This window comes from Gossypium raimondii, chromosome 7, assembly GCF_025698545.1.
Source record: "Gossypium raimondii isolate GPD5lz chromosome 7, ASM2569854v1, whole genome shotgun sequence".
Taxonomy (NCBI): domain Eukaryota; kingdom Viridiplantae; phylum Streptophyta; class Magnoliopsida; order Malvales; family Malvaceae; genus Gossypium; species Gossypium raimondii.
In genome coordinates this window covers 6,032,902-6,049,564 of record NC_068571.1, presented here as the reverse complement: position 1 = coordinate 6,049,564, position 16,663 = coordinate 6,032,902, and the positions used below count along the sequence as shown (strand labels likewise).

The window sequence follows — 16,663 nt, the reverse complement described above, 5'->3', positions numbered from 1 at the left end:
AATAATAAAAAAATTACACTGTTGATGTATCAAATACTTACCTTCTTATTTATTAAAATATTATTATAATAAAAAATATTTAATAAACTATCATTATGTCAACCAAACTAATGAATACGTCGCTAAATAAAGGGAATGCAAACAAAAACTTTAGAAAGTGATACACATGTACAATATGAATCAATATATATATAGAATGTTATTTTACAATTAAGATGTGAATGGAAAAAAATATTTCTGATAATTTTTTAAAAATTTATTCAATAATTATTATAAGTGAAGCGGTAAAAATTTACCTATAAATCTTATATTAAACATGTATTTAATTATAATTTTAGTTCTTTCACTCAAAAGATTATATAAAATATGAAAATACTAAAACACTATAATAATATTAACATCATTTAAGAAAAGCATATCAATCTTTTTGAATTTTCAACTAAGATAGTACCCACTTAACTCGTAACATGTTTTATAAAAATATAAATTTATATATTTAGTTACGTTCAGTTAAACTTAAAGGACAAAACATGACCATTAACCAAAAAGATGAAAATCAAATAAAAAAACTTGCTAGGGTTGAGTAAGAGTATTAGCGCTCTTTTCCCGCTAAACAGTCTCAAAGATCAGCAGCTAACCCCTGAGCTCAAAGCCATGGTGACACTCACCTTCCACATTCGTTTATATATATATATATATATATATATATATATATATATATAAAAATGTTATATTTTAATTCGGACTCTGAAATCATTTTGTATAATGCCTACATTAAGTTTTTAATGTCGGATCTCTGTTTTCTTTTCAATTTTGATGGCTTAAGAGTTGAAAGCTTATGAAAATATGATAGCTGAACTTTTTTTTTAAACTTTGTTATGGTTTTGTTCAGAAAAGAACTAATTATTTTTTGGTTTCTCGTAATATATTTAAGGATGTTTTAAGTTGTGTATGATTTTTTTATGTCATAGAGTACTACTGAGCGTCTTCTTTTAATTTCTTTTCTTTTTTTTTTTTTTGAACCTGAAATTTTCTATGCATTAAGTTTTGACATAATGCAAATTGTTCTTGATTGTGAAGGCACCGAAGTTTAATAGTTGACTGTTTTATTGGTTTACTAGCTTTAAGCTGCGATCCACTGCAGATTTATTTTTATTTTTGATCTTTTTTTGTATTATAAATGTCAATTATTTTGCTTCTAATCAAGACTATCCATAAGAAGCCGATGAATTTCTTCTACGGCCTTGGTGTACATGCCGTATTCATTTGTAGCCTGCTTTCAACATATGGTAGACTAGCATTTGAGATGTTTATCATCTATGCTGCCTGGATTTTCTGACTTGTTAAGTTGTATGGTACAGGCTTATGTTAAAGCTCAAAAGAGTAAGGCTTACTTCAAGAGATTTCAAGTTAAGTTCAAGAGAAGGCGAGGTATAATAAAGAGTAAGGCTTACTTCAAGAGATTTCAAGTTAAGCTCAAAAGAGTAAGGCTTACTTCAAGAGATTTCAAGTTAAGTTCAAGAGAAGGCGAGGTATAATAAAGATGCTTACATATTGAATGGTGATATGCAAATCTGATACTTGCTATCTTGAGGTTATACTTGTAACAATTGTTTAAATCTTTTAGAGGGCAAGACGGATTATCGGGCCAGGATCCGTCTTATCAATCAGGACAAGAACAAGTACAACACTCCAAAATACCGTTTGGTTGCACGATTTGTATCCTAATTTCTGTCTTTCTGAATTTTATTATTTTTTTGTTATTGTCATTTGGTTTATAATGCAAGTAGCTAGCAGCAATTGTTTTGTTATTTGTAGTGAAAATTTTGTTTGGTTGGTCTGTTGATTTATTGAGGTTACTGACTTACTTCTATAGGCCATTAGATGGGCTAAAATACTATTATTTTTCTTTCATGCATGATGTGCTATTTTGTTCTTTATTTTCCATTGGGTATTAATATCAATATTTCTGTGCTGCTAGTTAGTATCTTAACCTTAACACATTTACTAGACCAACAAGGATATAGTTGCACAAATTATACATGCTAGTATTTCTGGTGATATAGTTCTTGCAGCAGCTTACTCACATGAGCTTCCTCACTATGGACTTGAAGTTGGCCTCACAAATTATGCTGCAGGTGTGTGATTTACTTTTGTAAATGTTAAAATGATGGTCTCTTGAACTTGGATGGGAATGGTATCTCATTTATGGTGCTTTTCACGCAGCTTACTGTGTTGGACTCCTTTTGGCTCGCCGAGTACTGAAACAGTTGGAGATGGACACTGAGTATGAAGGAAATGTTGAGGTATACAGCATGCTTTTCAGATGGAGGAAATATGTTTAGTTTACATCTTTTATTCAGATGGATAATAACTATGTTCAAATTATGTGTGTAATTTGCTCACAGGCAACTGGGGATGACTTCACTGTTGAACCAGCAGAGAGCAGGAGGCCTTTCCGTGCTCTCCTTGATGTCGGTCTTGTACGAACAACCACCGGTAACCGTGTTTTCAGTGTTCTCAAGGTATTGTGGAACCACTTTTAATAGTATTTTTCCTTGAGTCAAATTGTATTCTTAGGCTTTTCTTCTTCTAGTTTCTTAATTTCAGTAATGAATTATTATGATTATGCCAGCTAAGTTTTATACTAAGACATCATGTATATGTGTGCATAACATTGCATTTTGTTTAGGCTGTTAACTTTTGGAAGTGAAAGGAACAATTTTGTACATATAGTGCTGCAAGAACTATTATGGTTTTCTTATTGACAGCTGGATCATACTTTACTACCCATTTGTGGCTGTGAAGAAAACCGTTCTTATGCATTAAAATTTCCATGCATGTTATGTATCCATCCAGCTTTAACAGACATGTATTCTTTCTGTTTGCTTTTAGGGAGCTTTGGATGGTGGAGTTGATATTCCGCACAGTGAGAAGAGATTTGCTGGATTTAACAAGGACAGTAAGCAACTTGACCCCGAAGTTCACCGGAAATACATTTATGGTGGTCATGTTGCCGCATACATGAAGGTACTGTTTTGAGTTAATGAATTGATGGTATAGGAAAGTAATAATATTTTATGTGCTGAAGTTTGGTAATAGGCATTCAATTTGACCGTAGTTTCATTTCATATACGTCTGTCTGCAAGTCTCTCACTTTATCAAGTTAACAGAATTTGATGGAAGATGAGCCCAGAGAAGTACCAGTCTCACTTCAGCGAGTACATAAAGAGAGGCATTGAGCCTGACAGCATTGAGGGAATGTACAAAAAGGTTCATGCTGCTATTCGTGCAGATCCCGAAGCAAAGAAATCCAAGAAGGAACCTCCAAAGGAGCATAAGAGGTATAACTTCTTTTCCCTTTTGTCTTCAGGCAAATCAATTTTGTAAACATGGTTCAGACAGGTCAAATTAAAACCAGGGATGGTTGAAATTCTAAGCTTAAAATGAAAACAGAAATTGTTGTTTAGAGTTATGGTTTTTAAGAAGTTAAAAGGCTGATGTAAATGTTGTCGTTGTGTTTGTGCAACAGGTACAATCTGAAGAAGCTGTCTTATGAAGAAAGGAAGGCTAAGTTGATCGATAGGTTGAAAGCTCTGAATTCAGCTGCTGGAGTTGACAATGATTCCGATAAGGGTGATGATTAGGTTGCTGAAGTAGATAAAGTGAACACTCAACATTACAATTTTGGGAATTATCTTGCCCCCTTACCTTTGGTTTTTGGTGCTAGAATTTGCATTGAAAACCAGAATTGTTGTTTGTTTATTATCTAAAATGCTCCTCCAATTGGAGAAAGTAGCCTTAGGCTTTGTTTGTTTGTACGATTGAGCCCAAATTTAATCGGCTTTTATTTTTAAAACATAATTTATTTGATTATGTTCATTTGCATAAGGTGCAATTTTGAGTTTAAATTAGATAAATTTTAATGGTGATAAAAATGTATTTATAGAATGAATGATTAATTAAGTCATGGAGAAATATAGATGGAACGAAGAGGGGAAGAAATATTGCAGCCATTAACCATACAAGATAAAGCATATCGAGTTTACAACTTGATTATGTAAAAGGGGCTCAGATGATATAAGACAACAGTTTTGATGATTAAATGAAACAAGGTGAAGAGTTTGATGGAGGAACCCTGATACAGCCACGTAAAATGCAGCATAAGATCTGAAATATATATTACATTCTTTTACAGACAGAAACTTCAGTGCTGACCTTACAGAGCTTCATCATCAGATACCTATGCCATCTCAGATTCCGATGCTTCCCTTCCTGCAAAAAAAAAAAAAAAAACAATAAACGTAAATCCCAGTTAACAAGGGTAATTTGTAATACACAAAAGAAATGAGCAAACCCTAATTTGAACAAAAAAAGTGTCACAACATTTTATGTTTTGGTCGAGCAGTATTGGGAATTTACAACCTACAATGAGTATTGAGCGGTCATGGAGTCTGCTGCATGTTAATCTACGGTAAAAAGTAATTAAAGTGGCCTACAGTTCAAAGAAACTTACCCATCGACACATAGGCTGGCAAGCTCACATACTTGGGACATGAGGTCTTTGAAGCCAAACAGTTCCGAGGCTGTAATTAGAGGAAACATTTTCATCAGATAACGAAGAGGTTTCTTCATGTATAAGAAATCATGTTTGAGATAGATTTCTGCTGCCATATCAAAGGTCCTGATGATATTTTCTGCTGCTTTCTTTCAGTTGAATAAAATTGAGATTTTTTAGGGGGGAGAATAGGCACGCATCATGATAGCTACTTCTTTAGGACCTAGTATGATATATACTGATTTACGGTCTTACAGCCAAAAGAGAGGTTCTTTACCTAGCTAAAAGTCCATGCTAGCGAAGAAAACTAATCCTATGAATTCTTCACATCAACGCTGAACCGCATGGGGGTAAAGCCCATAACAAATAGAGGGAAAAAAATTGAGAAATTGAAAATCAACCTGAATCATGGTATTTGGATGGTTTTTGAAATACAAGTTGAAAAACTGTGATTATACGGAGCGCATTGAATTCCTTTTCGTTTAATTTATAATTAATTTTGATTTTTTATGATATAAAATAATTTATATTTAAAATGTCCAAAATATTTTAAAAATTCTATATAAAATTTTATTTTTCAAAAAAAAATTATATAAGGGTCATTGCTTAGTTTATTTAGAAATATTTATGAAAAATACTTTGAAACTTAATCAAATAATGACCGAGAACCGAGCCGAACAAAACTAAATTATCACAGACAGTTTGAAAAAAATGAAAAAACCAACCGATCAGAACTAAACCCTAATAACAAATGATGTAAATTATGAAGAATGAGTTGACGGAGTGAAGCTGACCTTGAAATCCTTAAAGAAGCATAAACGAATTTCCTCCACGGCTTCTTTTGAGCAAATCACTTCTGGTGTTGCCCGGAAAGAATTCTCAATGGCAGAGACAATGCCTCCAAGAGGATACCTTTCACTATTAGAAGGAACATATCCAGCTTCATTCAGTATTTTCTGACAATTAATGGTTGTAGAGGAAAGTTTTCAGTCAAATTGGTCAACAGATATAACAGTATTATTTCCAATATTAGGTAATGATTCAAGTAAAAATTAATTACTTGTAAACTATAGCTAAAAAGATGATAGAATAAACTTTACTCTGCAATAGTTCATAGATTATAAAAGAAGAGATCAGCAAACTATTCACTGGAGTTTTAGATACAAACAAAAGGTAAGATGGGTAGGCAACAGAGTACTTACTGAAGGGCATAGGCAGAAATCAAAATAGTGAAGTTAATTATTTTTGTAGTCTGTTAACATAGATAAGCAAGCATATTGTTCATGCAAGTAGAAAAAGCTTGATTCATAAACGACACCTTTTTTATACAAGTCTTGATTTTCAACCATAACTTATGCTCCTTTTTGCTACATTTGATATTCAGGTAGATACCGAGTCACTTTAACAAGTACCAGTTGAATATACGTTATATTTGGAGTACAAAATATGCAACAACTCTTACTAGGACCAAGCAGCACCTATAAGATCTCGAAGGAACCTAGCCATATAAGACAGAAGATTCATGACTCAATTGAAGTGCTAAATAACTTGCTCAAATAGGCAGAGACAAGTCATACTCCTTCACTTAGAAGACAATCCCAAGACTAGATCCTTTAGGGCTAGGAACCATAGATATGTAACATGGAACATGGGCATGAAACAAAAAGAAATTTGTTTTCCTCAGTAAGTGTACAATTAACAGGAATTCGGAAAATAAGTGATAGGTCCACCAATATCTCATACTCTCTCTCTTTCTCTGCTTTAGTGTTAACCTCAATAAGAATGCAAGAACTAGTAACTGTTAATACGTTTGGCTTTCTTGATAAAAATTGCCCCCCAAAAGAAAGAGCTACATGCAGAACTCAATTAATTGTGATGCACATTTAGGGCACAAACTGATCAACAAAGACACGTAGGAAATTCCAGGGTGTATATAAGACAAAACATGATTTTCTAAAACTTACCGTGACATTATATTTGAAGTAAACATTGAGGGTTGTTATAAAGTAGCTGTATTCATCTCGAATAACCGGAGATGAGCAAGTTCCATGCTTCTCTGCAAGTGAAAATGCAATACTTACAAACAGCAAGAGTAAATACTGAGATAAAAGAGTATTTGTACTATTTTCTCCCTAAATTTTATGCTTGCAAGTGCTTGTTCATCAAAATTTAACCAAATTATTTGTAGATATATTCATTAGGAAAGCAGCATTATGTTAGGTAAATATATCTAAATAAAATATCATCATTACTTCCTTGGGTACTATCAGATTATAATCAAGGAAAATAAATAGCCATTTCTCAAGATCAATAATCACATATAAAATCTACCATGTCTAATTATAAAACATGTTAATCAACTTTTACTTTTTTGGTTAAAGCCTCAACAACCCAATGAAAACGAAAGAAGCAAATAGGTCATTTTAAGAACAGTCAACTACTAGGCATTAGCATTCCTTTTGATTCCCTTCCTTTACACCCATCTGATTGCTTAAGGTTGATCCTATGTCTCATAAACTGCCATTCATTTCATATGGTCAGAGCTGTCATTTTGTACTAGCATCCTGACGGCTCTAAAATTTCACCAACAGAAAATATTTCGAAGAGGGTTCAGGTGTGCAGCAGGCACATAATCTCATCATCCCTCTTAAATATCTCATACTTCGAATAAGGTGGAAAACCTATAAAGTGAACATAAGAAGTAAATCATATCATACAAAGCTGAAGATACTTACCCCACTTCCAGATCGCATCCCAATTTCGCCATCAATAGATTCAAGAACGAAGCAATTATTAGTTTTTTTGCCTTGGTCGAGAATAACTTAGAAACATATAAGAAATATAAGACAATATCCACCTCATGAGCCCAAAATAACCCTTTTCCACTGAAGCAAGTTGATGATTTGCCACAATATAACGATGGCCAGTACTTCTCAAGTGCATCAAGCAATGTTGAAATCTACGTACATTTAGAAACAAAGATAAGGCACGAGAGCCAAAAGATGTCATAAGTACTGAACTGAATACACAAGTAGAGAGATAATATATATATGGAGAAAGAGAATTTGTTTAAGCACAGATGTTATCCTATGTATCAGGACATAGAAGAAGATATGTGCCAATATAACAGCTGTTAAAGTTTTTATTTCAATTTTTTAAGTTCCAAATAAACCGAAATAGGTAGCTATGCTATTGCTATAAACTTAATACATCTCTACACATTAGATATCATAAAATAAAAGGAAGAAACTATTGAACTGAATAATTATACCAATGACAGAATATCACAAGGTGTAGTCTATGTCATCAGGAAATGCTCACTATACGTTGGTGTCAGTCTTCAACACGCATAAATAAGTAAATGAAAAACAGTTGCCGGGCAGGCTTTAAAGCATCTTTATACATAAGCTGATTCCATAAAGTTACAAAAGCTATAGGGCATAGGTCGAAATCCAGGTGCAGTAATCAAACATGTTTTGAAAAGAAGAAATTGCAAATTAAATAACAGAAACAACACACCTCTTTGACATCAAACTGAGATCGGTAACAACAGGAGGGCCAGGTTCCATCATTATAATCCGGCCACAAACCATCTATCAAGAAGATAAAAGTAAATATATATATATTAGCACATTTCTAGTCTCCTCATGTCCGTGATGGATTAACATCTAGAGGGGAAATTAAGGTCTGCTCATTATTGACCATGGAAGAGTTGACAAACCTAAACTATCTCAAAACCTCTCTTCCTTTACAAGAAACCTAAAATATGGTTACAATTGCAATTTTTTAAGTTCGTCGCCGCTTCTTACTTTTTACTGGTATTAAACTGCGGACGGCAGTATTTTGGCACAAAATTTTATATTTTATGGATAATCCATTGGATTTCAATCAAGAGTCTCTATGATTAAATAATAATTATTAATATATTGAAAACCAAACACTTACGAATGGTAAATTCAGTTGGAGAGTTTGAGCTGCCAGGTAGAAAACGAAAAGATTAAAAACTAATACAATAAATTAAGAATGAAATTTGCCTCGAGAAAAGAAAAGAAGAAGAAATGAGAGAATAAGTTGAAAAGCTGATTTACCCTCGGCAGCAGGCATTGGAGGAGCAGCAATGGCGAGTCTTGTGGCAGATGGTGCCGGGCCATTGAAGAGACAAAGCAAAGTAATCGAACTCCCTCTGAGCTCCATCTATGCTTCCATTGATGCCTATCATCAAACAGGCAGCCATCATTAAGGCCAAGCAGAGAGGGATTTGGGCAGAGAGGGACGCCATTTTCTTCGTTTTTTTTTTTTTTTTTCTCTTTTTTTCGCCTTAAAAATCAATAAAATGTTTTGGCTTTGGGGAATTTTATAGAGTTGTCATTTGCCATTGTTGCTTTAACGAACAAAACTGGTTGGTGCAATAATTGAGAGGTATATGCTTTATTTGGTGCAATATTTTATATTAAAATATTAAAAATATTTTATTTTATATTTTCCGAAATTTGAAAATAATATTTTATATTAAATTACACTAAAAAAAAAATTTCTACATCTTCTTCATCTTCTTTGGTCTCCTTTCTCACCAAATTCTTCTTCATCTTCGTGATTCATAAATTTAAATTATAAATAAAGAATGAGAATTAAGCAACACAAGAATGTGATGCATTCTAATCATTTTCATAACATAATGGGCAATAAAATCCCTAAAACTGTGTTCAACATTTTTTCTAAACAATTTTTAAAGGTGAGTTCAGTCACTCTCTTACTATATATAAATACCCCTAACTACCCTAGAATTCATTAAAATATTTTATCTTTATAACAAGATTGACCATAACATAGAGGTGATCATGGGTTTGGCCGGGTTCGGGCCAGGCCCAAAAAAAATTTTAAGCTCATTTTTTAGGCCCAGACCCGGCTCGAAATATGGGCCTAAAATTTTGTCCAAGTCTGACCGAAAGAAAATTGCTAAGCCTGAGCCCGGCCCATATTTGATTAAAAATAAAAAATATATATTTAATATATAATTCGGATTAAAAGTCCAAAATATATATTTAATAAAAAGTATATTTGATTAAAAATAAAAATATATATATTTAATATATAATTCGGGCTGGGCCAGGCCCGTGTCAAAAAAGTCTTACCCGAGGCCCAGCCCGTTTTCTAAACGGGTCTCTTTTTTGTCCAAACCCATATTTTGGGCCTATATTTTTACCCTAACCCTCCCATTTTTCAAAGCATAAACCATGATCACCTCTACCATAACATAGAGCAAAATTATATCTTCAAAGCACACAATCAAGCTTACTTGCAAAATAAAAGAAAACTCATATCTAATTAAATGCAACACGTCCTAAAAAAAATTCAAACCACAATAATTCACTAGAAATTCGAGAAACAAGCAAAAGAAAAATGACAATCAAAAAATTACGAATGAATTTATCAAATAATTTGTAGATTGAAATGTAAAGATATCAATCTAGATGAATCCAACCTATGACAAATTGTATGAGAAAAAATGGTTCTTCTAATCATGAATTAGTCTATTCTGCCAATTTTTTTTCTCCCCTTACCTTCTCCCCTTTTATCTTCCTCCTTAAAAAAAGTTGAAATAATATGATGCTAAACAATATAAAATTAATTTAAAATTTTGATTTCATTGAAATCAAGAAAACAATCAAAACTATAAACAACGATCAAGAAGGAAAATATGGCTGGACTTAATCTATTCCTCGTCAAAAGAGAAAAAGATAATTAACCACTTGAAATGAAACCCAATAAACCATCTCCACACTTGAAGAACCAAATAAAAAAAAATCCTATCCCTATTTGCTACATACCATCTTCGTCCATCCCTGCACACTAATTAGGGTAATAAATACTCATCCAACCCCGCAGGCCTATAAGTGAGTGTATGTCACTTTTCAGAATAGCGCAATCAGCAAGCTGCCAGAAATAGTACGGTAACCCGCCAGGATCAGATAAATGAAGTAAGGATCTTTAGCATTCTGATTGGCAAGTTTGTTGAACAAAAAGGGAGAATAGAGTATAGATAATGATGAGTAGAAGTAGATATATGAAAGCTATTGGTTTTGAGTGATTGTTTATGTTATGTCATTTTGCTGATTAAATGAAGTTGTTTATGTTTCCTAAAAAAGATGTTGCTGATTTTGAAGATGCATCAAACCTTGTGGTGGTGATTTCTTTTACTTTTGAACTCTTATTTAATCTGGTCTGTATAAGTGAGATGATGATACTTATGTGCTAATACTATTATTGTGGTTGTTGTGGCATTGCTGAATTGATTTGGAACTATGATGATACTATAATGATGTTATGTTGTGATGTATGATTTACTTTGTTGCACTCCACTTTATTTGTCCTTACTTAGACATAATTTAGTATTTTGATTGTTGGTGCAAATTCTAGACATAATATTGATAGTTAAAATTACTATATTATGTACTAATTTGAGCTAAGCAGAGTGAGGTTGGTGTTGTGGGGGAGCTATTGTTGACTGTTGTAGTTAGCTTCCTATATTATTTGATTTTGTTTATCAAATTGCCAAAGAGGGAGACTGTTGAGGTAAAATATGTTGAAGATTGTTGAGTGGCACTCAACAGTGCCAACTACAGACTACCACGAAGATGGTTAAAAACTTACCTTATTTGATTTGACAATTTAATGAAGAAAATCTTTGGATCTGATTATATATTGTTATATTGAAGATACTTAAGTTCATTTATGAAAATCAATCATTGGTATTTGAAGATTAGATTAGATTCATGTGAATAAATAAAGTCCTTAGAATGTGGAGATTTGATCAAGATAGTGTTGTTGATTTTAGAGAGCATGTATTCGGTTGATTGTACTTTGATTTTTATTAATGTAATAATTATTTTCAAGGAGTTACTTTGTATTAACTTAGATTTTATGTTAGCAAGCCAAAATTGATATATGCTTGAGGCTTGTCTAGGTTATGTAATGATAGCTTATTGAGTGCATTCTAATTTGTTCATTGATGGTCTATTTTTGTGAGAGAGTGCAAATGTAATGATAGCTTATTGAGTGCATTCTAATTTGTTCATTGATGGTCTATTTTTGTGATAGAGTGCAAATTGAATTGTAAACATTGTTGAGTGTTTACTGCTCAAATTCTTAGGGTAAGGATTTGGAGGTGGGTGTTCTAGTCTTTAGGAATAAATGTGAGATCTCTATACTTGATGAGTGATAGAGTGTGAATTACTTGTTGTATTTTTGATAAAAGATAGTGGGATTACTCACTGAGCTAGGCTTTGCAGATATAGGGAAACCAAAATGTGTAAACAAATTTTTGAGTTATTTCTTTTTGTTTGCATAGTCTTTCGCAGTGTCAAGCCGTAATGGCCACTGCGGTCTAGCACTTCCATTGTATTAGTCATTTTAAGCAAATGGGCAACTTAAGGTAACAAGAAATAGAAAATAAAGAGTACCACAAAACCCCTGTACTATCCTCTGGATTGCAATTTAGCCTATCTATTGAAAAATGAGCAAATTAGCCCTTGTACGTTAAATGATTGAGCAAAACAACCCCTTCTGTTAAAATTGCACCGTTAAATGTTTGTTGTGGTGTTTATATATAAGGTATAATAACAAATTTAACCCTCAACCTTTATGCATTTATTCAATTTAGCCCCTACTCTTTTATTGGAAGTAAATTAAAAAAATTTAAAACTAATAAGGATAACGGGTGAAAATGGCCTTAGTAACAAATTAAAAAATCAATTAAGTCCTTTTAAAATTTAAAATTATTAAAATTACAAACAAATTTTATTAAGAAGGTTATAAAATTTAAAACTTTTTTATTAAAAATAACAATACTCACCCAATAAAAGAGTAGGGTCATTTTATACAAAAAATCTTATAACCATTAGATTTTAATGGGTCAATATTTTTATTTTTAATAAAATTTTAAAATTTTGTTTATAATTTTAATGATTTTTAATAAAATTTAAAATTTTAAAAGGTTTAATTAATTTTTTAATTTATTACTAAGACCTTTTTCACCCTTTATCCTTATTGGTTTCAAAAATATCTAATTTACTTTCAATTAAAGAGTAAATGTTGAGGGCTAAAATTATTATTATACCTTATATTTAAACACCAAAACAAACATTTAACAGAGCAATTTTAATGGAGGGTTGTCTGAAAGTACCGCCCAGGGCTCAAGGCTAAAATAGGTCCAAAATATTGTTTTTCCAATTTTTAAGGGCTAAAAATATTTATTTTTAGCTTTTAAGGGCCCAAAATTTTTTTTACTAACTTTTAAGGGACCTAAAAAAAATTTTCTCCAACTTTTAAAAAATCTAAAACTCCATTTTATTATTTTACCTAAGGCCCCAAAAATATCAAGAATAGGCCTAAGCATAAGGGGGTTTGTGATACTTTTACCTAGATTCTAAATATTCTACCTGAAATATTATAAAACTTTTATAACAATTTACCATTCTTTTTATCATTTTGGTTAATTTTGCCCTCAAGCCATAACGAATAACATGATTTAATAATACTATTAATAAAGTACTTTTTCTATCTATTTTATTCTCTATTTATTTATTTAAAAAGATATAAATTAATTTGCTGGATAAATGTATTATCAATAAAATATAATATTATAACCTTAAGCTTTCGTCCAACAAAACATAAAAGAAGACAAACAATAAAATCCTAAACTTCACATATATAATATAATATAATATAATATAATATAATATAATATAATATAATATAATATAATATAATATACTAACTAATTTTATATTTTAATAATTTTATCACTAAAATAATATTATATTTCGCTAACTAAATTTAAGGTTTTATTTATTTCACTAAAATAATTTTTAAAATGATTTATTAATTTACTAGAAAGTATTTTCTAAAAAATTAATTTCAGATAACATTCTTTATTTTTATTTTTCATTTTAGGAAAACAGTTTTATTTTTAAAAATTAAAAACAAGTTTAATAAAAAATAGAAATTTATTTTCAATAATAAAATGGTAAAAAGATGTTTGGTATGCATTTACCAGATGCTCAATTGTATTTTTAAAGATGATGAAAATTAAAATGAAAAGATTTAAAGGTTATAAAAATAAAAATGCATAAAATGAAACTTTAAAATATCCCTTATTTTCAACTCTTTACATTTTTCAAAATATTTTTATTGAAAACAATGAAATTGTTATAAAATAAAGAGAGATAGAGACTAAAGAACAAAGAAAATATGGGAAGCAATAAAGAATGCATTTTATTGATCAAAAGAGATGATTACAATGCTTCATCGTAGTCTCTATTTATAGGTATAAGAAGTATAAAAGAAGTAGAGATCTAATTCTAATAACTATTAGAATTTAAATTATATTAAAACTTTATCTTGATCATAATGGACATCCACTTAATAAATATCCATTGGTAGATAATGTGTCTCGTTAAAACCTTATTAGGAAAAACCCTGTGGGATAAAAACCTAATGAAGAAAAAAGTGTACACAATCTATAATACGCATAATATGCTGCCTCATTAAAAACCTTACCAGGAAAATCCAATGGGACAAAACCTCGATTAAGGGAAAAAGAGTGCAACGCGTATTTACTTCCCTTTGCGAAAACATCACATATTTTCTCATATTCTACGTATCCAATCTTGAATACTAGTTTTTCAAATGATTATTTGAATGTATTTGCTAAACATTAATATTATCATTCTTTTAAAAGTAATAAGTGAGGAAATTTTGGAGAAAGATATTTTGATCTCTTCAGGAGATTCAACAATAATCATAATGATTCTTTTATAAAAGCACAAATAGGTATTTTTGATCATTTTATAATCCTCATTCAACTATTATTCACTAAGTCAAATTTACCACACATGTTTAAATTATTTCAATTCATATAAATGAACAAGTTCTCGAGAATTTCAATATGCTTCTAACATCCTAAATCCTTCAAAGATTTTAATATAAACTTTACTATATAGTGATTTATAAAAGGTGTAACAATAACCATTAGACATAAGATAAATTTTTATGAATTGTCAATTTAATAATATATCTAAGGTTATTGCATCCACCACTAAAGAATATTATATCTTTTCATAATCAATGTCAAGACTTAGCGAAAAACTTCATATTTTTATTCCACTTTTGCAAAACTACTTCAATTGCACCCTCACTGGCTTTATACCTTTAGATATTTGGACTACTGGTTCAAAAAATCTACAAATTTAATTGTATTTAAGTTGCGTCTTTTTATTTTGATCAATTTATTCCATATTTATATTTCTCAATAGATTTATTCAAGATCCTCCTTTTATTTCATTATTTCAATAGTAATATTGTATGCAAAATCATTATCGACAACTTTTATTATTCGGTTCCACATTTTCTCGAATTGACATAACTTATTGAGGTCTCTTATTTTCATTATTTTAAAATTTAGTTTCAGGTACCTAAATCTCTTCTAAAGTTTTACTTCTAGTTATGTCTTGGGTCTTTTCTGGAGCATCCGCCTCCACTATATGACCATCGAGAAGAATTTTTATCTTTGGAACTGATCAAACTATAATTTATTCTAACATATTGTCCTACTGGGACTTTGATTCAAATTAAAATATTAGATGGTATATAACACTTGATGATTCTCATTAAGTTTGTAAATACATCTAACAGTTAACTTGTAATGATTTATCCTTATTGAATTTCTGGTTCAAATTACTCTCTCCTAACTCATTACAAGTTATTATTTCTCTCCCCCTAATGTCGGGAAAACTATCGAATCAAAATTGTAATCACAAATCATGTCATAATTGAATCTCGAATACATTCAAAACATCTAATAATATAAAGAAACTTGTAATTAATATATATTTCCAACTTTCTTTGTGGATTCACTCATCTTTGTGCGTTGTGGTGAAGCAATTGGAACATATACACACATACAAAAATTTAAAGATGAGAAATATTTAGCTCTTGATCAAAAACCAATTGTAATGGGGAGTATTTATAACTTATTGGTTCGATGCATACAACATGTAAATCAACATAATCTCATGTTGAAATAGAAAGTTTAGTTCTCATAAATAATGGTTTAGACATTAACCAGAGGTGTTTAATCAATAATTTCCCTAAACCATTATGAGCAATCTTTTACAGTTATCAGTATTAGCAAGATGAATTGTCTTAATTGCATGAACTGAAATTAATTATTTAAATAAGGAATTTTGCAAACGACAAATTACAAATTGATAACACATATGTGATTATTTTGTAGATGCATCTACCAAAATCATAGAATATCAAAACCATTCACATGGTGGATAAATGGACCCATATTCGTTTTAGAAATGCAATACATTAAATCTCAACTTTAGCTAATAAGTTTCTAATAATCAATTTTCATTGAGAACAAACAACATATGAGAATTTTTTAAATTAATGAATCTTCGGTTATTTAATGAATGTCCATACGAATACTTAATTAATTCTTACGTCATATATGATCCGGGATGGTCTAATTGGTCACGTCAAGTAGTAAATGTATTTGTATCAATAAACTTTTGGTTTAATTTAACATGTGTTTTAATTGTACTAAATTGTAACAAATTAATAATTTTACTATCATTCATTTTACTTTGTATCCACATATAAGTGCTATTGTGACATTTACTCTGGAAATGTCTAAATCAATGTGAATATTATGTCACTAAGTCAAGAAAATAAATATAATTTCTAAACAATTATATGCAATATTCGCTTGAGGAATATGCCAAAATCTTCAAATATCTAAAAAAATTTGCAACTTCAGGTGCATCCAACCATAATGAGCTTTAGATAGAATTAACATATTTCATTGCTCATAAATAGATCTTTCACATCAAATATTTTACTTCTAACCACTTAATGGGGATGATGACAAAAGAAGATCACAAAGATTATAAAATAAATATAAACTAATAACTCAATCCTTTCTTTTCATTCTTTCAAAATAGATATTTATAACAATAGTGATTCATATAAAATATAATATTTTTGTCATTCACAATCTCAATATAAGATTCATTATAAATATCTTTTAAAACCAAT

At 30.4% G+C, this 16,663-nt stretch overlaps 1 protein-coding gene and 1 pseudogene across 1 annotated transcript; one reads left to right on the top strand and one right to left on the bottom strand.

The window, feature by feature from the left end:
• Positions 1–1,780: 1,780 nt before the first annotated feature.
• On the top strand, positions 1,781–4,270 carry LOC105803939 (60S ribosomal protein L5-like; annotated as a pseudogene).
• Positions 4,102–8,870, bottom strand: LOC105803933 (ribonuclease 2; the record flags this gene model as incomplete). The annotated part of the gene is given in 10 exon segments (XM_052633816.1): positions 4,102–4,170; positions 4,244–4,275; positions 4,517–4,586; positions 5,353–5,514; positions 6,523–6,614; positions 7,294–7,297; positions 7,416–7,517; positions 8,078–8,151; positions 8,504–8,532; positions 8,647–8,870. Coding segments are annotated over 10 exon segments (858 nt in total), but the record flags the coding sequence as incomplete, so codon positions are not given.
• Between the last annotated feature and the right edge of the window lie 7,793 nt (positions 8,871–16,663).